Here is a 24,456-nt window from a genome sequence, read left to right on the forward strand (position 1 = left end):
TCAGTTATTTTTTCTCCCCTTTATTTTCGGGATCATATCTCACGGGTGGAACAAACCTGAATGTTATTGCCATAAATTAGAACACAGTTAGTTTCTCTACCTTTCTGTGAATGTCCATCAAAAAACGGCATTGCAATCTGATGAAAAATGGCGGATACATTTACATAAAAGATTTCATTGTTTTGTCAGGGGCGCTTGGCAGTACAAAATCCAGATTTAACTCTGCCATTGGAAAGGGGAGATTTGGCCCAATCCATAGATGTGTAACTTGGCCATAATAAGGTCATTTATAGGCCTGCTATTCTATAATCATATTTCAAATTGCATGTGTCCGGATGGCAGAATTCAGTACTGTATCTACAAAACCTAGTGTTTAATAATCTGCCCTTTATTAATTTGCTTAGATTCTTTGTACACGTGATCTCAAGAAGGTGCTGAATAAGCTCAGTGGCAATGCTTCATCTGTTACATTTTAGTATGGTTTATTCAATGTCAAAATAAAATTAAAAATTAAAAATAAGTATATTTTCATTTGGTTCATTACAATTTACTCAAGCCTAGTAACAGACACAATATTTCTGACACTGGGAATACATTCCCTGAGATCCATAGATGTCCCTAGATACCAAGAACATGCAAATGGGCCTTGTAGAAGTGGAGCAATCTTACATTTCCTTAGGTATTTTTAGGCGAATTTTCTGAAAATATGGCTAGGGCTTAAGAGGTTAAAGACCAAAGCGTATGTGTGTACGTGCCAAAGATGTGCTCATCATTTTCAAGGGAGCAAGTAATTTACTTCAGTATGTTAAACAAAGAAGAAGACTAATAAATCATTAAAGGGACGATTATGTGTCAATTGAATGACTAAGAGAGGGGGGGGTCATACCGAGAATCTTTCAGCCTAATAGTCATAGATTTTGTAATTGATAAGTTGCGTCAAATGCAATCAAGCAAAAATACCTCTTTAAATCTCATGCATACCAGAGATGTTCTTATCATTTTTCAGAAAATCTCATTCAGTATGGAAAAAGCATTGAAATCAACTGGTCAACTGAGAACAAACAAATCACAGCCCTAGTCTCTCTAGTCTACCTCAATAGTGTTGTAGTACAGTCCTGGTCTCTACTAGTCTACCTCAATAGTGTTGTAGTACAGCCCTGGTCACTACTAGTCTACCTCAATAGTGTTGTAGTACAGCCCTGGTCACTACTAGTCTACCTCAATAGTGTTGTAGTACAGCCCTGGTCACTACTAGTCTACCTCAATAGTGTTGTAGTACAGCCCTGGTCTCTACTAGTCTACCTCAATAGTGTTGTAGTACAGCCCTGGTCTCTACTAGTCTACCTCAATAGTGTTGTAGTACAGCCCTGGACTCTATTCTACCTCAATAGTGTTGTAGTACAGCCCTGGTCTCTACTAGTCTACCTCAATAGTGTTGTAGTACAGCCCTGGACTCTATTCTACCTCAATAGTGTTGTAGTACAGCCCTGGTCTCTATTCTACCTCAATAGTGTTGTAGTACAGCCCTGGTCTCTATTCTACCTCAATAGTGTTGTAGTACAGCCCTGGTCTCTATTCTACCTCAATAGTGTTGTAGTACAGTCCTGGTCTCTACTAGTCTACCTCAATAGTGTTGTAGTACAGCCCTGGTCTCTACTAGTCTACCTCAATAGTGTTGTAGTACAGCCCTGGTCTCTACTAGTCTACCTCAATAGTGTTGTAGTACAGCCCTGGTCTCTACTAGTCTACCTCAATAGTGTTGTAGTACAGCCCTGGACTCTATTCTACCTCAATAGTGTTGTAGTACAGCCCTGGTCTCTACTAGTCTACCTCAATAGTGTTGTAGTACAGCCCTGGACTCTATTCTACCTCAATAGTGTTGTAGTACAGCCCTGGTCTCTATTCTACCTCAATAGTGTTGTAGTACAGCCCTGGTCTCTATTCTACCTCAATAGTGTTGTAGTACAGCCCTGGTCTCTATTCTACCTCAATAGTGTTGTAGTACAGTCCTGGTCTCTACTAGTCTACCTCAATAGTGTTGTAGTACAGCCCTGGTCTCTACTAGTCTACCTCAATAGTGTTGTAGTACAGCCCTGGTCTCTATTCTACCTCAATAGTGTTGTAGTACAGCCCTGGTCTCTAGTCTACCTCAATAGTGTTGTAGTACAGCCCTGGTCTCTAGTCTACCTCAATAGTGTTGTAGTACAGCCCTGGTCTCTACTAGTCTACCTCAATAGTGTTGTAGTACAGCCCTGGACTCTAGTCTACCTCAATAGTGTTGTAGTACAGCCCTGGTCTCTAGTCTACCTCAATAGTGCGGTAGAAAGGGTCCAGCAGTAGCTTGGACAGTGCAGTGATCTGGGGCGTGCGGTCCCATCCGTCAGAGCAGTGCACCAGAACGGGCCTGTGGTCTCGGTCCACAGCATTGACCACGAGCAAGGAGGCCTTCAGCAGCAGGGACAAGTGCTGCAGCCACTTGGTGCTTTCTAGGGCAGACAGCCAGCTACAGGGAGGGACACGACAGAGTCACATCAAATCAACTGCATAACTACAGCATATTCAAATGTATTCATTTTGACAAACATTCGTTTTCTTCTTTACCATATGAATGAGTTGCTATATTCATAGACGAGTTGGTTTGCAGAATTTTGGTATTTTTACATCAGTGTTGACAAGCATTACCAATGTAGACAAACCTTTTTCAGCCACAAAATACAGAAAACACAATTAAAAGCTCACATCTACCTCCCCATGAGCTCTTAAATTAGCTAGAGAATGAAAAAAAAATCTATTTTGTGGTGGGGCTTCCAATTTATGTACATTGGATCACAGGTTGGGCATTTAATGAAGTTAGAATCTAATTCCAAGATAAAGTATTAAGCTTTGGATCACAAGCACTACTGTCTGACTTGATCTACTGACCGCTGCTTGTAGAAGATATGAGTCTATGACCCTTTATAAAGTCTGAGTCACGTTTCCAACAGTGAGTGCTCTTGATTCAAGAGCAGCCGGCATGATTCAATACAGATCATTGTCAGGAGGGGTCAGGGAGGAGTCAGGAGTCAGGGAGGAGTCAGGGAGAAGTCAGGGAGGAGTCGGGGAGCACAGAGGCCCTCATGTATCAACGTTGTGTACGCACAGATATGTGCGTAACCCGTGCGTACGATCGTTTCTAAGCAAAGTGTGGGAATTTGAACGTGCTTGACTTTGTGCGTATATCTACTATAGCCTTTCAAGAGACCCACGGTCGCGTTACATAAATAGGGGGGGGGGGGGGAATAACAAAGTAATGGACAGACACAACATATAAATATGATGATGGGATTCAAGTTCGCGTTTTTATTGATCACATAGGCAGGCTATACATAGGCTACATGGCACGGTCCATTGTGATATTGGAGATGGATCGAGCAATAGACTGTTACTGTAGCTGTCAAAGCTCCATCACAAATGCAGTTATGTGAATAGAAAAGGGTTCCACTCAGTGATGCGCATTTGCCTGATACATGTCGTTGCTGCATGCCGGGAGGAAAGGCATGCTGCATGTTTTCAATTCATTAAATAAAACGGATACTTTTTGCAAGGGTTTACTGACTGTCATACAAATAATCAACCAACTACATACTGTAACTTTTCAGTGCACGTTCTTATTTACATTGCTCCCGCAGACCCGCACAGACATGATGGAATTCAAGTTCAAGTTTGTATTGATCACATATAGGCAGGCTACACATGGCGTATAGGCTACGGTACATCATACATGGCAGTGAGATTCATTGTTCTTGTATATGCTCTCGTATTATTGTTTATATAGGCTACCCAATACCGACATCAAAATAAGATTGTATGCCTCTACAAATCATATGCAGCAGGTAGAAAATTGACGGAAAATCCATCGCGATTTGGAATAAAATTGAGGAGAACTTTAATCCATGGGTATTAATATTAATCGAACGAAACGGAAAAAGGCAGTCATATTCCAGCACGGTCTTTATTAGTTAATATGGTCTTTAAGTTAATAGATATCATAGCCGACATCACTGTACGTGTACATGTCTGTCAGCCTGTCACGTATTTCTCCCATAACACGCTTCGCTCGGCTTAGTCCACTTTTCTTTTTTTTTTATCTACTTTTTTCCCCCATTTTCTATTTTTCTCCCATCCCAATTTCGTATCGTCCAATTCTACCCTCCCCTGTCTCGAACGCTGTTAGGCCATGCCTCCCACAAGCCGGCTGCAATGTGGACAAAGCCTTACATCACGTGTCCCCTCCGGTACTCGAGGAAGCAGCCGTCGCATCTTTTCACCTGCAAAGCGCGATCTCTCGGTCTGGGTGGGAGGGACAAGCCGCCCCCGTCGCTTCCTGATTCTGCTGCGCAGGCGCACCAACCGACTTGTAGGAGTCGCTGTCCACAATGTCCGATCCCCACCCATCAGCTTTCCCACCCCTAACACTGCCAATTGTGTTAGTAAGAACGACCAGCCAAGCTGATAGCAATGCGGAGAGCTGGGCTCGAACCCAGCGTCTCCTGCATTGGTGGCGAGCGCCTTGCCGCCAGGCTTAGTCCACTTTTCCACATTTCATGGGGGTGTTCCATTACCGTATATGGTTAATTACGGGCGGTGCTATATGCAAATACTTAAAATCGTGCATGAGCGTGGAGCATAGAACTTAATGGTATTTATCAACACAGAGTGTGCGTACGACCCGTGTACACACGTGTGATGAATCCCGATTTTTCTGTGCGTACACACATTCTAAATTCTGAGCTTAAGAACAAAAATAGAACACTTTCTAAGAATTGTTGATAAATGAGGGCCCAGGCCTTCTAAATCCGGCACATATGTGGCCAATACCAAAACACAGCTGTGATTACCGGTTACTACAGTTACCACAACGTGGCAACAGACTTCTTTTTATTCACCATACAGTTCTGACTCAGGAGCCTGGAAAATCGCTGCTGGGGTCAGAAAACTCACTTGGCCGGATCGGGCATCTGAGTGCAGAGGAAGCGTAGAGACTGGAAACTCTTGCGAATGGAGTGGATGTTGGCCATTCCCATGAACACCACCTCACAGTTTGGATAGTATTCTGGAACACAATGATGACCACAATGATGTTTATTAGTATTGTTGATAATAATAATAATAATAACACACGCCGTCTCCGTATTAGGGCTGGGCAATATGGGTGTGTATGTGGGGGGGGGGGGTGCTTGTTTCAATATCGATATACAGTATATCACAGTATCTCCTTAGGTATGGAAAACCCCTATAAATAGTGATGCACGATATATCGGCCGCCGATATAATATCGGCCGATATGGCCGTTTTTTTTTACACATCGGTATCGGTCCGATATCAAGATGGGGCCGATATTAATTTTTTTTAATTTTTTTTTTTTTATCTTTTTATTTTTATTTTTTACATGTTTTGGCCTTAAATAGTTTCAAAATATCTGTCATTTCTGAAAATAAGTTACAAAAGTTAAAAAAAAAAAATTGCGTTTTGGAAAATAGCTCTTTATTTGATTATCATAAAAAGGTGTTTTCTATACAGAGATATCGACATCGGTAAATATCGGTATCGGCCAGAACAGCAATATTAATATCGGTTATCGGTATGGGCCACAATTTTCACATCGGTGCATCACTACCTATAAATAATCATATTGGACTGCAAGGAGAATGGGCTGTGTGACGCCATGTCAAACAAAGTGTAATTATCATATTCTCAAACATTTCACAAATCGCTTGGTAAATGGTGCATTTATATAGCGCTTTTATCCAAAGCGCTTTATAATTTAGTTCCTCACATTCACCCATTCACTCACATGCAAGGTGCCAACCTGCTCATCGGGAGCAATTAGGGGTTAAGTGTAGGGATGTCCGATATTATCGGCCGATCGGAAAATATCGGTATCGGTTTTCAAAAAAATTAAAAATAAAAGAATTTACATTTCTATAACCTTTATTTACCCAGGCAAGCAAGTAAGAACAAATTCTGATTTTATTTATTGTCAAGTATGCATAATGTTGTGTTAATTCCACAAAAAGAGATATGTAATGTTAATTACCTGAAATTATTCCATTTTTGGGGGGGGGGGGAGGGGGGGGGGGCTGCATATATCGGTATCGGTTGATATCGGTTGATATCGGTATCGGAAATTATGAGTTGGACAATATCGGTATAGGTCAAAAAGCCAATATCGAGCATCCCTAGTTAAGTGTCTTGCTCAAGGACACTTCGACATGCTGCCCGGGAGGAGCGGGAATCGAACCGGGAACCTCCAGATTACCAGACGACTGCACTACCTCCCGCCACTGGATGATTTAATATTTGCTTTTTTTATCGTTAACTTAAGACAAGAAAATGTATTTTCAAGATTCACAATATCAAAATGATCCCACTATATACAATAACACAGATAAGACGGTAAATAATGGTATATTGGTGCCAAGGGACCAGGGGCTGAGGCGAGGGCAACCATGTGTTGAAATGGCAATAAAGTTTTCTATCTATCCATCTACCTGGGCACTCGCAGCCTCCTCCCTTGGCCCTGTTGGCCACGGCGGCAGCGTAGGACCGGGCGTCCAGGATCAGCAGTTTATGGGGCTGGATGGCCAGTGTCTGCCCCTCCGAGCTGCTGGTCATGGAGGACTCTGAAACAGACACAGAGACAGGCTCAGCAGGACTCTACCAAACAGATGAATTAATAATCTGTCGAAGTAAGTAGTAGATGGAGTGGAGTAGATGAAAATAATGGCAGAGCCTAAAGATTTATGGAGGGATAAAGTAACGTTTTTAAGTTAATTTAAATCAAAACAAGTTAAGTTTTACAAATGAACAACTAGTGAACTAAAGACCATCAATCAATCAATAACATGTATTTATATACCACATTTAACACTCAACCAAAGTGCTTTACAATGGGTCACGTAGCTAAGAAAGTACTCCTAAAGTATAAACAAACAAAAGGAAAAGAACACGTCAAAACAAACAAGGCAAGAGTCAGAGGCCTTGTCCAGACGACGACGACGATTTTGGGTGTATCCGCAAAAGTATTTTATCGTATGCACGTTTCGTCCAGACGGAACCGCGTTCTGGGAGCCTGAATACGCTATTTTCTGAGAACGGGTCCCAGAGTGAACAAATCTGAAGACGCAATAAATCAATGCCACCCTTGCGTGTTCCCGACTTTACAAGCCAGTACGCATCTTTCCTGAACCGATGACGCGATAGCCCACCTCTCCCTTAACCCGCATGTACATTATTAACATAGCTACAACACACAGTAACGTTAATACAATTACATGCATCATTGTTTACAATGAACGGGTGGGGCTAGTCGAAAGGACTGGACACAGGGACAAGTTAAACATCAATCAATTAATTTAATACAACAGGTAGTTCGAGCTGCGCTGTCGTGCCTACGACTGCACCATATTATATACGGCTTTGACACGCTCGCTCTCTCCTGCCGATTAAAATCAGCAGCTCTTCCTCCTCATCATCGATTGCCTGTAGCTGCATTTGCACATGTGAGCCGTGGTGTCTCTCTCCTCTCCTTTGGAAACTAGTTAGCTCAAAAGCACAGAACCGGACGACACAAGTTGTTCCGCTAGCGAAAACAACAATAACACTTCCGGTCGGGGGGGGGGTTCAAAATAAAAGATCGCCGTTTATTGTGTACATTTGTGGCAGCGATACAGCATTTTCAGTGGTTTCGTTTGGACGCACATATTTCTTGAGATGATTTCGTGTTTACGGAAAAAACATTTGAAATGAAAACGAAAACGAAAAAGATCGGTTCCGTCTTTGTCTGGACAAGGCCTGAGTGAGTCAGGGAACGCTAACGAATATTTAAAAGACTCGATGGAGGGGGCAAATTTGATGGGGATGCCGTTCCAGAGGTCAGGGGCTGCGACAGAAAAAGCACAAACTTGAAGTTGGACTTATGGGTGGTTAGGAGACCCTTTGTGATCAGGGCACAAACAGACCCCACACGTAACACCCTTATTAGCCCCGACATTGGTATAGGGGGTGAGGAGGTCTGCTAAGTAAAAGGGGGCCTTACCATTAAGAGCTTTGTAGACTAATAAAATAACTTTGAATTATATCCTATAGCGTACTGGGAGCCAATGAAGGGAGGCAAGGACAGAGGTGATATGAGCTCTCTTCCAAGTACCTGTGAGCAATCGAGCAGCAGCGTTTTAAGGTAACTGTAGGTGGGCATTGGTCAACTTATTAAGCCCCAGGTACAGAGTTACAGTATAAAAGGCATGAATGACTCTCTCAAGGTCTGAGGGTGAGAGAATGGCCTTGATCGTAGCTATGGTCCGAAGCTGGAAAAAACACCCCTTCACCACCGAGTTCACCTGCCTATCAAAGTCAAATTCAGGGTCGAATAACACACCCAGGTTTTTATTTTTTTTACAAAGGGTTGAACTAGGGCAGACAGGTTACCCAGGCTGCTGGCGATAACATTTACCTTTAGTCATTTAGCTGACGCTTTTATCCAAAGCGACTTACAAGTTCTGTACAACAAGTCATCAGGAAGGGCACAACTCTATCAGCTGAGTAACAATGTTCATCAAAGTGTTGAGTGCTACAGTGTAGGTTAGTTTATTAGGACAAGTGCATGACAGTAAGGTTAGTTAGAGGTTAGATCTGAAGACGCAAGGGGGGCGTCTTCAGATTTTCCCACTCTGGGACCCGGTTTCAGAAAATAGCGTCTTCAGGCTCCCAGAATGCATGAATGAATGAAAGGTGGATGAAAGGTGCATACGATCAAATACTTTGACTGATACAACCGAAATCGGTTTCATCTGGACATGGCCTAAACCAAGGGGCAGCATATACAGAGAAAATAGAATAGGGCCATGGATGGAGCCTTGTGGGACCCCGCAGGAGAGAGTGGCAGAGGGGGAGGAGCAATTGCCGATGTTGACAGAGAAGCTTCTATCACTGAGGTAGGAGGTGAACCAAGATTGAGTTGTGCCACTGACACCAACTGCCTGGCAGAGACGATCGATAAGGATATTGTTACCATAGCAAAAATCGCTTAGAAAATAAACTACAATAATGACTGGGACAAAATAGAGACCAGGTGTATTATAGGTGAAATGTATGCACATGAATCCGAAACTCCACATGACATAGGGACATGTTGTGATTTATTTGTCTGTGGAAGCCAACTCTCTTAGACATGGCCCTCTCTTTCAGGCAAGCCCGGACAGGTTAAATTGCTCAAACGAGTGTCTGCTGCATATCCAAACAAACCGATAGCAAGACACAGTCAGCACTGCAAATATCTGTTGGCGTGAATGCATGGGTGTGTCTTCACCAATGAAGCATGCACTGTATATGTATGTGTGTGCATGAGTGAGACCGATTACCAAAGTCGGTATCAGGCAGGTCGGTGCCGTTTGTGTAGTTGGTGCCGTTGGTGAGGGGTTTGCGGGAGCTGCTGTCCACGGCACAGGCCTTGGCGATAGACTGAACCAGGTGCTCGTCATCAGCATTCCTCCAGCCCCACCAGCTGACCTCAGGCTGACCGCAGCGGGCAATCACTGCCCCCGTGCTCTGGTGCCTAAAGGAGGAACAGGCCATGAGACAGTCAGCATTGACACAACACACTCCGCTGGAGGCTTGCATGGCACCTGATTATATCTGGAATCAAATTCACATGACAAGACATGTGGCAAATACAATATCATCAAGTATGGTTAGATATAGATGATGCCCAGAGGAAAAGATCCAAAAATGGATTCATTTCCCTAACGCACACAGAGGCCTTTCACAGCTTGAGGAAACCTTTCATTGCTGTGTGCACTGGTAAACAACAATGTGACGATCTGGGTCAGGAACTCAGAGAGATAAACAGACCAACCTGTACACCACCGCAGGGAACCTCTTCCAGGAGCGGAAGGCAGCCACATTCTCCAGCTCCTTGTCAGTGATCCAGGCTGGCACCAGGAGCTGCTGTGGATAGCTGGAACAGAGCCTGGCAGTGCCATGAGGAGAAAGGGAGCAGCGGTTAAATGAGGAGAGGCCTCTGTCTGCAGACACCTAATCCTGGGCTGGGTCCCTTATCTGCACAGGGCTCAGCACCAACGGAGCACAACAACACAACCACCCACTGTCTAACACACACACACACACACACACAGTCCAACCTGTGCTGCTTGCAGAGGGCAGGGATCCGTCCTTTAGCCTGAATGAAGGCTGATAATACCTGAACTTGCTGTTGATGTCAGATATCCTCCAAGCATTTTGAGTGTCGAAGCCCATCCTCTCCACCTCGTTCTTAAACCACGAGGTCACATGTTCACCTAGAGAGTGCAGAGATATCTGATAAGACGGCAGCAGGGCAGAGCAGCGACTCTGCCAAGGTTATCTGAGGACACCTGGGGGGACAGTGGGAGCAGTAGCGTACCTGGCCTGCACAGCTGCCCGTGCTGCTCCTTCTCACCGGCGTACACCTCCACACACCAGGCGTGGAAAGCAAAGGAGAAGAGGTCCTCCAGGCGGGAGGGAGGCCGCGCCATGGCAGTCAGGCGCTTCAGCCACTCCTGACACTGTTCAAAGGTAGAGAACTGACACCTGGGGAATGACAAAAACATCAATCATTTGTAAAACACTAAGCGTGTTATCAACACATAGTCAAACACTACAATTATAAACATGAGTGTCTGTTGAGGGTATTTAAATCCAAATCAGGTGAACGGTCTAGGAATTATAACAATTTCTATATGTGCCTCCTCCTTTTTAACCCCTTAAGCTTGAGCGGTCCGGTACTGGTACAAAAATTAATATCACGTCATAAATAGATCAATACAGTCCGTATTAATTAATGTTGCGTTTCTTTTTCAAATGTAGCCAAGAGTAAAGACCCTAACCCTATCAAAACAGCAGTCAAAATTGTATATTTTAAGCACTACATTTGTTTACCAATGATTTTAAGTGTTGAAATATGAGTTTATAAATATCTTGGTGCATCCCGGTGGAAACCGGATGAATTAGACAGAAATAAAGGAAGCTGTCATACGTTTGTAGTCCTATGAAAGAAGAGACAGAGGGCTTTCGAATGTCATAAAACTACACTACCCAGCTCACGCCAGCCCGTCAAACTTGGAGCCATGTGGCGCAAAAAAAATGTGAAGGTTCTTTTTCGTGATTATGTCTCACGGGTCTAACAAATCTGAACGTTATTGCCATGAAATAGAACATAGTTTGTTTCTTTACCTTTCTGTGAACGTCTAGGAAAAAACTGCGTCTCAATCTGATGAAAAATGGCGGAGCATTTATCATTACAAAGAGGTAACTGTACTTACAGTTGATTTCATTCACGGTCTTTGCTGCCCTGTTACGGGCACCTGGTGGTACTAAATCCTGATTGAACTCTGCCATTGGAAAGAGATTTGGCCCGATCCATAGGTGTATGACTTGGCCATAATAAGGTCACTTATAGGCCTGATATTCTATATTCATATTTCAAATGGCATGTGTCATATATGTATGTATGAAAAAAAAAATTCTATACAAATATTGTTTAAAATGGCATGTGTCCGGATGGATGAACCATAAAATAGCTCCACCATTTTTCATCAGATTGAGACCCTTTTTTTTATTTTTTTTTGATGTTCACAGAAAGGTAACGAAACAATCTACATTGTATTTTATGGCAATAACGTTCAGGTTTGTTCGACCCATGAGCTATAATCCCGAAAATAGCGTCTGAATTGTTCAAAGAATATTTTTAGCAGCTTTCACAGAGGCTGGTGTGAGCTGGGTAGTGTAGTTTTATGAAATGTGTATGTCCATTGAAAGCCCTTGGTCTCCTCTGTTTTAGGACTACAACGGTTTTCATGACTCGTTATTTGGTGTACGGAGCCCAAATTTAGAAAATTGTGTCGATGTCCAAATATTTATGGACTTGACTATGTGTGCCAACTAAGCTTACAAGTTTGCACAGAACTAAAAACGTTCCATTAAACGTTATCCTTTCAAATCACTGCATTTAGCTGTGTTTACTTAAAGCGAATTGGAACTGAACTGAAAACTTGTGTTAAAAATACAGTATGGTCTTTGCAAAATGTGCGATATAACCAGTAACACCAGTGTTGTCATGAGTTTATTAACCGGTGGGAACATTTCCTCACCACGGCATCCCTAGTGTGTGTATCACTGGTCGCACTGTGACCTCCCTACTGTGTGTGTGTGTGTGTCACTGGTCACACTGTGGCCTCCCTAGTGTGTGTGTATCACTGGTCGCACTGTGGCCTGCCAAGTGTGTGTGTGTGTATCACTGGTCGCACTGTGGCCTGCCTAGTGTGTGTGTGTATCACTGGTCGCACTGTGGCCTCCCTAGTGTGTGTGCGTCACTGGTCGCACTGTGGCCTCCCTAGTGTGTGTGTATTACTGGTCGTACCGTGGCCTCCCTAGTGTGTGTATCACTGGGCACACTGTGGCCTCCCTAGTGTGCATCAGTGGTCGCACCGTGGCCTCCCTAGTGTGTGTATCACTGGTCGCACCGTGGCCTCCCTAGTGTGTGTATCACTGGTCGCACCGTGGCCTCCCTAGTGTGTGTGTGTCACTGGTCACACCGTGGCCTCCCTAGTGTGTGTATCACTGGTCACACCGTGGCCTCCCTAGTGTGTGTGTGTCACTGGTCGCACCGTGGCCTCCCTAGTGTGTGTGTGTGTCACTGGTCGCACCGTGGCCTCCCTAGTGTGTGCATCACTGGTCACACTGTGGCCTCCATAGTGTGTGTGTGTCACTGGTCACACTGTGGCCTCCCTAGTGTGTGTATCACTGGTCGCACCGTGGCCTCCCTAGTGTGCATCACTGGTCGCACCGTGGCCTCCCTAGTGTGCATCACTGGTCGCACCGTGGCCTCCCTAGTGTGCATCACTGGTCGCACCGTGGCCTCCCTAGTGTGTATCACTGGTTGCACCGTGGCCTCCCTAGTGTGCATCACTGGTCGCACCGTGGCCTCCCTAGTGTGTATCACTGGTTGCACCGTGGCCTCCCTAGTGTGTGCATCACTGGTCGCACCGTGGCCTCCCTAGTGTGTATCACTGGTTGCACCGTGGCCTCCCTAGTGTGCATCACTGGTCGCACCGTGGCCTCCCTAGTGTGTATCACTGGTTGCACCGTGGCCTCCCTAGTGTGTATCACTGGTCGCACCGTGGCCTCCCTAGTGTGTATCACTGGTTGCACCGTGGCCTCCCTAGTGTGTGCATCACTGGTCGCACCGTGGCCTCCCTAGTGTGTATCACTGGTTGCACCGTGGCCTCCCTAGTGTGTGTATCACTGGTTGCACCGTGGCCTCCCTAGTGTGTGCATCACTGGCCGTACCTGACAACCTTGCAGTCCTTGCAAGTGACATGGAGCTGGAACATGTCACGACACTCGACAGTCTCTATGAGTTGAATAGGAACCTATAGAGTAAGAGAGAGATTGGGGGGGGGGGGGGGGGGGACTACATTTAAAAACAGTTTTACACACACTTTGTTAGCAGGACCACTTGTCTCACACAGATGAAGATAGTATGTGTGCTCAAGGCTAGCCTGAAAACAGGCAAGACTGCAAAGTACCAGACACATGCAGTCAATAAGAGCCAAAGACCCATACAGGATTCCCACTTCTTTTCCCATTCAATTCCAAATTCCAATTTCTAGGGATGCACCAACACCACGTTCTCACTGCCGATACAGAGCACTAAACTTTCAGTATCAACCAATACCAAGTACCCACTTGGTCCTTCGCTTTTACTGAACAGTATAGACTTAGACCACTTGAGATATACAAGCATTTTTTATGCATTAGAGAAATCCAACATGCTTTTATGTTTTAGAAATTCTGCAATCAAGTCACCAAAGTTGCTTTGATTTCTAACGTGTATTTTAGCCTGCTATCACACGGATATCTGTTTTAGCCTGGTATCACACGGATATCTGTTTTAGCCTGGTATCACACCGATATCTTCACAGATATCCGTTTTAGCCTGGTATCACACGGATATCTGTTTTAGCCTGGTATCACACCAATATCTGTTTTAGCCTGGTATCACACCAATATCTGTTTTAGCCTGGTATCACACAGATATGTTTTAGCCTGGTATCACACCGATATCTGTTTTAGCCTGGTATCACACGGATATCTGTCTTAGCCTGGTATCACACCAATATCTGTTTTAGCCTGGTATCACACAGATATGTTTTAGCCTGGTATCACACCGATATCTGTTTTAGCCTGGTATCACACCGATATCTGTTTTAGCCTGGTATCACACCGATATCTTCACACAGATATCCGTTTTAGCCTGGTATCACACCAATATCTGTTTTAGCCTGGTATCACACAGATGTTTTAGCCTGGTATCCCACGGATATCCGGTTTAGCCTGGTATCACACCTATATCCGTTTTAGCCTGGTATCACACGGATATCTGTTTTAGCCTGGTATCACACCTATATCCGTTTTAGCCTGGTATCACACCGATATCTGTTTTAGCCTGGTATCACACGGATATCCGTTTTAGCCTGGTATCACACCTATATCCGTTTTAGCCTGGTATCACACGGATATCTGTTTTAGCCTGGTATCACACAGATATCTGTTTTAGCCTGGCATCACACCGATATCTGTTTTAGCCTGGTATCACACCTATATCCGTTTTAGCCTGGTATCACACGGATATCTGTTTTAGCCTGGTATCACACAGATATCTGTTTTAGCCTGGCATCACACCGATATCTGTTTTAGCCTGGTATCACACCAATATCCAATACCGGTATTGGAGCATCCCTACAAATTTCCATGACTGTATTTCTGCAGTAATACTGTAAATGAGCAACCATTATAACTGCTGACAAATTATAAATCTTTACTGTGACTAGAATCGTGCAACAACAAAAATAGCAATCACCACACAGACCTATTTTCTTACAACTCCTTAAATTGTGATGAACTTAATACCATGACTTAAAATTTTCATTGACTTTCCAAAAATGTATGGATCTTTCAAAAACATGTCCAGGCCTGGAAAAACATTTTCAAATTCCATAACATTTCCAGGATTTTCATGACAGTGGGAACCCTTCCCATAATAACTGACAAATCATCTAGAAAATGAAAGCAAGAGGCGGCTGAGTGGCGCAGTGGGCAAGGTGCTCGCCACTAACACAGGAGATGCTGGTACCGAGCCCAGCTCTCAGCGTTGCTACCGGCTTGGCCGGTCGTCATACTAACACAATTGGCAGTGTTAGAGGGTGGGAAAGCCGGTGGGTGGGGATTGGACGTTGTGGACAGCGACTCCTACAGGTCGGTTGGTGCGCCTGTACAGCAGAATCAGGAAGTATCGGGGGCAGCGTGAGCCTCCCACGCGTTACTCCTCGCCACTGAGAGATCGCGCTGTGCAGGTGAAAAGATGCGACAGCTGCCTCCTCGTGTACCGGAGGGGACACGTGATGCAAGGCTTGGTCCTCTCTGCAGCCGACCAGTGGGAGGCATGGTCTAACAACGTTCGAGACAGGGGAGGGGAGAATTGAAGGGAGAGAATTGGCGAGGTGAAATTGGGATGGGAGAAAAATAGAAAATAAGGAGGAAAAGTGGATAAAAATTTAATAAAAAATTAAAGCAAGTTTAGTAGTGTGGTCAATAGTTTATGATATACAATAAAAGAGTCATGGCAAGAGTCATGGCAAGAGCCACTGAGCCAGTCACGTGTGCAACCAGTGGCGGCTGGTCAATGGGGGCGCTAGAGCGCCGCCCTCCCTGTTAAAGAGAAGATTAATTTTTTTATATATATTTTTTTATAGCCCTATAAATAATATAAACATGTTTAAAATGAATCATATTTACTCATTTTAAGTATGTTTGTGTTTCCAATGCACAATATAACGTTAATATATCAAATATAAATAATTGTTTTCATGAACAGGAAGTGACTGTATTGTTTTCATCTCTCTATATTAACGTGATTCCATCAACACAACATAAATGTTCAAAACACGACAAGACAGTTTGCATCACTTCCCACGGTTCTCTGCATTTATTCTACCGGTAGTGCTGTAGTTGTTGCCACGGTATTGGGTCTTTGGGTGAATACTTCATTGGCGGGGAAGAAGAACACTGATAGCGGTGTGTGGACCGCCCCGCGAGCCCCAGACCACCGCCCCGCGAGCCCCACGGGACGAGACCAGGTAGAATTTTAGGCGCACGGGAAACAAGGCTGGCGGGGCGGTGGCCTGGGGCTCGCGGGGCGGTCCTCACACCGCTATCAGTGTTCTTCTTCCCCGGCAATGAAGTATTCACCCAAAGACCCTTTTTAATTTAAATTTTTATTGCGCACGCGCCTCACGCTGCTTTCACTTTCTGTTTTGCGCCAGCTGTCATCAGAGATCAGAGAGTCAGAGCCTCGTGTCTCTGAGTCGCGATGGATAAGTTAACAGATATGGAATTAGGGAATGGGAGAGCTTTTGAAAGTTCCCAATGAGTCTGGGAAAACTGCATTTTTGGAAACATTTGGATGTAATTACCGCAGGGAGAATTCGAGGACAGTAGAACAGTGCTGAACAGGACATCAACGGTGGATGGTGGACAAATGAACAGCAGACCAAAGTGGTTCAATAACTTCAATTGTCGTTTGAAGTTGGAATATAGCCAGTTGGTGAACGTTTTAATTTGTTCTTGGATGTAGCAGCTGGTTGGGGAAGTTTTGTTAACGTTATTCAACGCAAGACGTTTGTGTTGCTGACGTCAACAGCGTGGCGAGTCCTGATTTATTGTATATATAATTGTCTGCTGGTCGAGTTTTTTCTGTATACTTTTGTGTCATCATGATGACATTAATGTTTTAGTCTGTGTCTGCCAGTACCTCTGTATACTCGCGACATCGGATTCGGTAGCATCCAAGCAGTTTTTGGACTGATTGTGATGACGAGGCACCGTGAGTCAGTCTAACACGCGGTGCTGGGAAATGGAAATAAGACGACATTCGCGAAACAGGCTATAGGCCTATAATGCTTGTTAGTTTTCAACGTGATATGCGTTATTTAGGTAGACCTAAACCATTTTCGTTTTTGTTTATTTATTAAGTTAATATATAAACAGTGTTTCGAATATTTAAAACAAAAATTATTTAATATTTGGCTATATAATATAATGCTTCATTCGTTTTCAGCGCGATATGCGCCCATCTGTTATTTAGGTAGACTTATTGGACATTTTCATTTGTTTATTTATTAAGTTCATATAAAACTGTGTTTTGAATATTTAAAACAAATACAAATAAAAAAATTTATGTTTAAGTCTAATATTTTTTTTGGGCTTTCATTCTGGCTAGGGCTTCAAATGTTGCATTACAGTCAGGCTTATTTCCGGGCAGGGCCTGAACGTCGGGCTGGGCACGGGCTTAATTTCAAGGCCCTTGCAGACCACTAGTTGGAATCATGCTACTCTGCCATCAGGTGCCAAATATAAACCAGTAACACAGGTTACTAGTCAAATACAGTGTCATTTTAAAGCAACCACAACATGATGCCCCTGAGACCAGCTCAGGCTACTTCTCATCACTCCTCCTATCACATGAGAATTAACAGTACATGGTGGATCCTGAAGTGCTCACCTGTATTACCCTCTTGAGTTAGTCTTATCTATTTATAGGCAAATGCTATCCAAAGTATAGAACCGGAATATGATTATGACTTAGGAGAGTATTTTGAATACGGCAGGGAAATAACTTAGCTACTTTTACTAAGCCCCATTCATTGGCTAATAGGACCTTTCCACTGTGCAGTGAGAGCTTTCATTATGGGGCAGTACACACTAGTGTTGTTAATGCCGTCTGTCTCACACACAGTCCAAAGCCATGCAGGACAGACGAGGGTTAACACACACACACACACACACATTACGGCCATATGAACCAACCCACGCCGTGCAATGCTGCTGGGTACTTACTGACACCTCACAACAACAATTCTGCTATCCAAAACAAAAACAGAGGGAACAATTAAAAACAGGAATAATATTGTTGAAGCTGTGTGTCTGTTAATGTGCGTCAGTGTGTATGTGTGTCAGTGTCGACGCCACACACATTCTTGACAATCTCACATCCTGTATCTGTCGTAATTCCTGCGCTCTAATCTACAGCCCTAATCTGGCCTCAGTCTAAAATTCCTGGGCTGCTTGTTGGCAGCTTCTCAGCGGTCCTCCTCCTCCTCCTCTCTCTCTAGCAGGGCACCGCCAACCCCACTGGCATTGAAAACCACTACCATGTGATCCAAATGCCATCGAGGGGAGAGAACCAGGACTGCGTCTTCCATGTGAATTGACCTATCTCAAGCCTCTCCTTATTTTCTTGATCCTCCAATCACAACTGTGAGGGAAGCAACAGTTGCTATTGGAGGATCAAGAAAAGAGGGCAGAGCTAGAGATAGTTCAATACAGAGAGGCGATGTGAGCCTGGGACACAAGCTCATTCAGGTCCAATTAACAGCCCCCCCCCCCCCCCCCCCCCTCCCCTAATGACACATGATAGGCTGACAGTACAGCAAGCGGGGAATCAGATGGCTGCGCTTGCCACTTGGAAGCACTGGAAAAATCTAACGCCTGTGTGAGGGCATGGGTGCTGGAACATTCTACGTGTGACAGCAGAAAATACAGATCAAAGATCTATATTTACCCCTATATTTAGCTGAGCCACAAGATATTCACAAACCATAAAGTACCATATGCCACAAAGGCATGCCCATGGAAAAGATGACAGGAATATAACACAGCCATCAATTAACGTTCGACTACATATAAGAGGAGGAAGTGCAACAGTGTGTGGGGAGGGGGGGGGATGAAACAAGCTTTTTTTGTGAAAAGGTACTCCTCAGTGTGAAGCCCTAGTAACGAGAGAATGGAATGACCAGACATTGCTTACAAAACCCGGCCTCTCTCCGAGGTGGTGAGGAGGGGGAGGGGGCGTGGTCCGCTATGCATCCCCAGTGGAATCCCTGCAACCATAGCAACAGCAAGCGGAGAGAGAAAGCTTGAACAGAGTGTGAAGAGCAGAACTGATGAACTAGTCACATGACCCTGCTGCCGGTGACTCTTAACGCTCTGGCCGGCCGACCAACTGAAAAACACTGTAGCCACACTGCTGGCACCGAGCTATGTCCATTCACAAAATGTCAACACAACACTTCTTCTGAGCCAACAGAGTAGACAATGTAATCCATTCATTGGGTTATTTTAAGACATTTAAAACCTCCCGTTTGTATTATCTCTCGTTAGAGGGGGAGAGTGGGGTTCTCACGTAACTCACGTTGACTATGGACTCTTTGAACTTGATGTGTAGGCGGTAGCTGGACATGGCGATGATGGCATCCTCCGCTCTCCCGACGTACACAGTGAACTCCCCGTGCAGCTCGGGAAAGGGCACCTAGCAACACAGGAGGTCAGATATTTCAAAAGGGGAATGGCAGAACCGGATGACCGGTGAAGATGGCACACAAACGCGTACGTTCTATATTCCATTCTATGGGTCTTGAGACGACTTAGACAGATCTCAAGTCAGTGTCTTAATATATGTACAGTAGTTAATAGGTGCATTAGTAAAACCACATCATAAGGCATGTTCGAGATTGATTCCGGCTCGCCTCGAAGGTGGACGAGTGCAGCCGGGGGAGGAGTCAGAACGTCAAAACACTTCAGATTCGACTACAGCCTCTCGCCTAGTCTCGCATGGCAGATATCGCGTTCACATTACCACACAGACATACACCTGTCCAGCTCATTATAATGCGAGAGCCGTGTGAAAAATTAGATTATATTCAAATGTATGGTCATCACACAGCACACTATATAACTGCATACCTGTCAACCATCCCATTTTTCCCGGGATTGTCCCGTATTTCACCCTTCCTTCCCGCCGTCATCCCACTCTCGTATTTTTCCCGTTTTATAAATGTATTCTTATTTTTACAAAAGGGCTGCAATTCCCCTCCGTGACGACAGGTGGCAGCAGTGTAGATTAGAACGTTAGCATAGGAAGTCAGACCGGAAGACAGTTGCAACACGAAGAAGAACAGCGACGGGGTAAAGGCGGGGTTTAGCGCGAAATGTATTACATTCTACAACTATCTACAAAAGGCAGCGAAGCGATACCGGCAAAGTGGGGTTGTTCCCGGAGAGCTCACTCTCGGCCGTGGTTTCTCAGTGTATAATGTATGGTGCTCTCCCTCAACATGTGAGTAGGGCGAGACAACACCATTGTGTTGTGTCCAAATAATACCCTACTTTATACTATATTATTGTCATTCGTTTAATGTAAAGTCAGTCTTACATTGGCACTGCTTTAACGTTGCATTTACCCATAATCCATTGCTGTATTAGACTGTGCCAGTTAGGGCTGGGCGATAAAACGATAACGATAATCATCGCGATAAATTATTTCCTCGAAATAAACATGAAACGTGGTCGCAAAGATTCGATATATCGATTTTCCAAGCTTGGACCAAACAGTGTTCCATTCTATGCATATGATCCAGTGGCGGTAGGTTGCCCCCTGGTGGAATATAATAATCTATGCACTGGGCCGTGTGTACTGCATAGAAGAAGGTGCGCGGACTGATGACGACATCAACTCGAGACAAGACATTCAGTTTTAGTGGTTTGAAAATAATCACGCGGCATAATCACAAGGAAGAAACATTAATTCAGACTGTGTTGGATATAACAAAATGGATTTATATGGATTATGGACTTGGACACATTCATGGAGAATTCAAGCCGGGACCACAACGCTTCTCAAAGGGTTGGCTCGCTCGACACGCGACGGCTCCAACTCGTCTCGTAGTGACGGCTTCGTTCTACCACATCAAAACAAGTGAGTCTATTAATAGCCCGTCGCGCCGGGCATAAGAAGTTAATTAAACTTGACAGAAATGTATATCGACGATAATTATCGATATCGATATACTGGGAGGCACTCAGGTGACCTCCGTGGAGTCATGCCGATTCCTCTGCATGACCATCTCCCGGAATTTGAAGTGGGAGCTCAACATCACGGGCCTGCTCAAGAAGGCCCAGGGGAGGATGTTCTTCCTCCGGCAGTTAAACAAATATAAACTGCCGAGGACCATGATGGCCCAATTCTACACGGCCATCATTGAGTCCATCCTTACCCACTCCATCATCTCCTGGTTCCTCGCTGCAGCGGCAAAAGATCTCGCCAAGCTGCAGCGGATGATTCGCTCCGCGGAGAGGGTGATCGGCTGTCCCCTGCCCTCCCTCAGGTCCCTGCACGACTCCAGGGCGCTGAAGAGGGCGAGGAAGATCATGGCCGACCCATCCCACCCCGGTCACAGCCTCTTCACCCCGCTCCCCTCTGGGAGAAGGCTGAGGATCCCAAAGGCTGTAAAAGCTCGACACAGACTGAGCTTCTTCCCCTCAGCCGCCAGGCTAATCAATGACTCAGGTCCCCCCCCCCCCCCCCCCCCCCTCTGCCCCCAAGTGACACTGGCACAATGACACTGACTGCACTGCACTAGTCCGTACTGGAACTCTGCACTCTTCACTTTATATATATATATATATGTATTTATTGATTAATCCCCCACTGCACTGTTTCGTTTCTTGTCATGTGTCTGTGTTGGTGTAGTTTACTGTGAAAAAAGAAAAGAAAATGCACACTGTATTGCTGCAACAATTACCAATGTTATATGAAAATAATTGTATTATTTTATCACAATAACGTTTTTGGCCATATTGCCCAGCCCTAGTGCCAGTATAACTTTTGTAAAGTAATGAAGAGCAAATGTAAAGTTAATCAATACACAATGAAACAATATCTTTATCTATATCACATGTCAAAACTACTTTAATAAAAGAAGATTTCCGTTTTTCATTTCTACTCATTCATCCAAAACAAGACAGCAATTCTACTTCTGCATGCACCGGGAGAATTGAGCTCATAGCACAGATTTGGAGTTGATAGAATGGACATTGCTGTTCTTAGGAAATGTTGCACATGGTGGAAATAATGGAAATTAACATTTCTAACATTAACATTTAGGGCGTTTTCACACCTGTAGTTTGTTTGCTTTGTTCCGATTCAGGAAGACACAGGGACTATAATGATACAATGTTGCACTTGTCCCTTAGTTCGTTTGTGTTCACACGGCTGTGTTAACACTTTCAGTGCCGGGCCTTGTTTTCCTTTTTACCCCGTTGAATGCCACCATCCACGACCAATGTTAACGTTAATATCGCCTAATCCATGTTTTAAATTATGGCTATGTGTCTAATCTCCCCGTCGCTTATCAAAGACTCATTTTCCAGTCAACATTGCAAGGCAGATTGTATTTTTATCGCTTCATTTCAGTTTGATAGCATTTTGAAAATCACCTGTTTTCCGGGGAAAAACAACCCATGCCTATGATAATCGCCTTTTACTGGAATATTCCAGAACGTTGTCATTTGTCTGCCTATTTATGAATCGTTTTCAAATAAACGCTAGATGATCGATAGTATATGTGTGCGCACGCACGCTCGTGCCGTGCGCTGATAATCGCTGCACTTATTTCCTCATGGCTTTTACAGTCAAAACAGCCATATCACATAAACGCTTATATATCAGTGAAAACGAGTCTGATTATCCTAACACTGATAACATAGATTCCTTACCTGAGGTCAGATGGTATCCAAATGGTTTATTCCAATTTCCGATCGCCATTCGAAAAAATCGATAAATGTATTGATCCATCGTGTGTACAGTATAACACATGATCCGCGCGGCTCAGAGGCTCCAGAATGAACTCTGGTAGACCCCGGCTGCATCAGTGAGAAGTAAAATGTGGAGTCAGAAATCCGTTCTCCCATTCACTTTCATTGAGTCCATTCCAAAAGGGTGATTTACCATCTGGGAGACGATAGGGGGCGCTTTTTTCACAGTTGAGCGCCGGCGGTCCCTGGATCTCCAACGGTAGGCTCGCGTGATGAAATATGATTTCAGATCGATAATAAAAAAATAAAAAATAAAATACCAGAGAATACTCGAGGCGTGGCATTCAACGGTCGGGTCGTAAACCCGAGAATAGCCGTGAGTGGCACTCAAAGTGTTAACAGCGGACCAAAACAAACGCACGCACGAGCAAACTGCCACTCATTGGTCAGATTTCTGTGCAAGACACAGAAAAATTCAATTACGTGCCCCCCTTCCCACGGTGTATATAGAAAGAGACAATAAACACAAAAGTAACATAGGACACAATATACAACACACAGGACTATGCACAATATAAACAGTGCCTACAATTAAATTAATGAATGAATTAAATAAGAGGTAAAAGAGAACTTAGTGTAAATATTCTTTAATTTGTGTCAACGTTATAAAAATCCTATTGTATTCAACAAATTAATGATACACCACAATGTGCCCTTTCTATCTATTCTAAATCTATGGCCTCGCGATTCCACGGCTGCGCAGTGCAGACAATATATATATATTATAATATACACATTGGGAGGGGGCGGGGCGAAATATCCAGTTTTTTCAAATCCCAATGTTGACAGCTATGTATACCTGCTATAGTGGAATAGGCTGTATTCATATACCATATACCGAAATTCCTCTAATAGTGACCCGGGCTTGTATTTGTTTCAACTGTAGCGGGTACCAGGCTTTTATTGATAAGAGGCCTATATTTCTAATTTTCAAACAGATCATAATGAATAAATCAACATTTTGTCAGTTTGAACCCAGTAAAATGTACTGGGTTCATTTATTGAAACCAAGTACTGTATGAAATAGTAAACAGTGCAATTACACACACTTGCCTCCATCACTCAGTGTTGGGTAGATTTCCATTGTTTTTCTTTGTATCATTTTGCAATGCATAAATCCACTCGGAAAGTAGTGTCTTCATCTCCTCGCTCACTTTTTTTCTCCCTCCTCCAGTTATGCATGCTCTTTTACCGTCAGCTGCTTTCAGCTCATTCCTTTGTTTTTTCCAATATCGGATTTGTCTGGAATCAATGTTAAAGTGCTTTGCGCCTTTCTCTCCCGAATGCTCCGCCGCATACCTCAAAACTTCCTCTTTAAACTTAACGTCGGGGGGGCAGGTGGCGCACGGAGATTACGTTCGTCACCAACACCGGGAGACACTAGGATTCGCCTGTTCGAATCCAGCTCCCGGCGTTGCTATCAGCTTGGCTGGCCTCTCACACTGATACAATTGGCTGTATCAGGGGGTGGGAAAGCTGAAGGGTGGGTCCTGGGCGTTGTGGACAGCGACCCCTACAGTTCGGTCGGGGCGCCTGCTCAGCGAGGGTTGGAACTGAGGAGAGATAGTGTGGCCTCCCACACGCTACACTCTCCCCGGTGAGAACCTGCGCGGCCAGGTTGGCCTGCCCCAGGCTGCACATGCGTCGGAGGAAAGCATGTGACAGTCTCCG

At 44.4% G+C, this 24,456-nt stretch overlaps 1 protein-coding gene across 3 annotated transcripts in view; it reads right to left on the reverse strand.

Moving 5' to 3' along the window:
• mtmr3 (myotubularin related protein 3) overlaps positions 1–24,456 on the reverse strand; it is a 71,536-nt gene that overhangs the window by 18,713 nt on the left and 28,367 nt on the right. For all 3 annotated transcript variants that reach the window (XM_084332650.1, XM_084332649.1, XM_084332651.1), the window contains exons 5-13: positions 19,325–19,441; positions 13,363–13,445; positions 10,439–10,605; positions 10,238–10,334; positions 9,893–10,006; positions 9,399–9,592; positions 6,531–6,662; positions 4,981–5,092; positions 2,308–2,503 (exon numbers count right to left, since the gene is read on the reverse strand). In XM_084332650.1, the coding sequence (XP_084188776.1) occupies positions 2,308–2,503; positions 4,981–5,092; positions 6,531–6,662; positions 9,399–9,592; positions 9,893–10,006; positions 10,238–10,334; positions 10,439–10,605; positions 13,363–13,445; positions 19,325–19,441 (1,212 nt within the window). The remainder of the gene's footprint in view (positions 1–2,307; positions 2,504–4,980; positions 5,093–6,530; positions 6,663–9,398; positions 9,593–9,892; positions 10,007–10,237; positions 10,335–10,438; positions 10,606–13,362; positions 13,446–19,324; positions 19,442–24,456) is intronic.

Source organism: Notolepis coatsorum (assembly GCF_963971535.1).
Source record: "Notolepis coatsorum genome assembly, chromosome: 1".
NCBI classification, from domain to species: Eukaryota; Metazoa; Chordata; class Actinopteri; order Aulopiformes; family Paralepididae; genus Notolepis; species Notolepis coatsorum.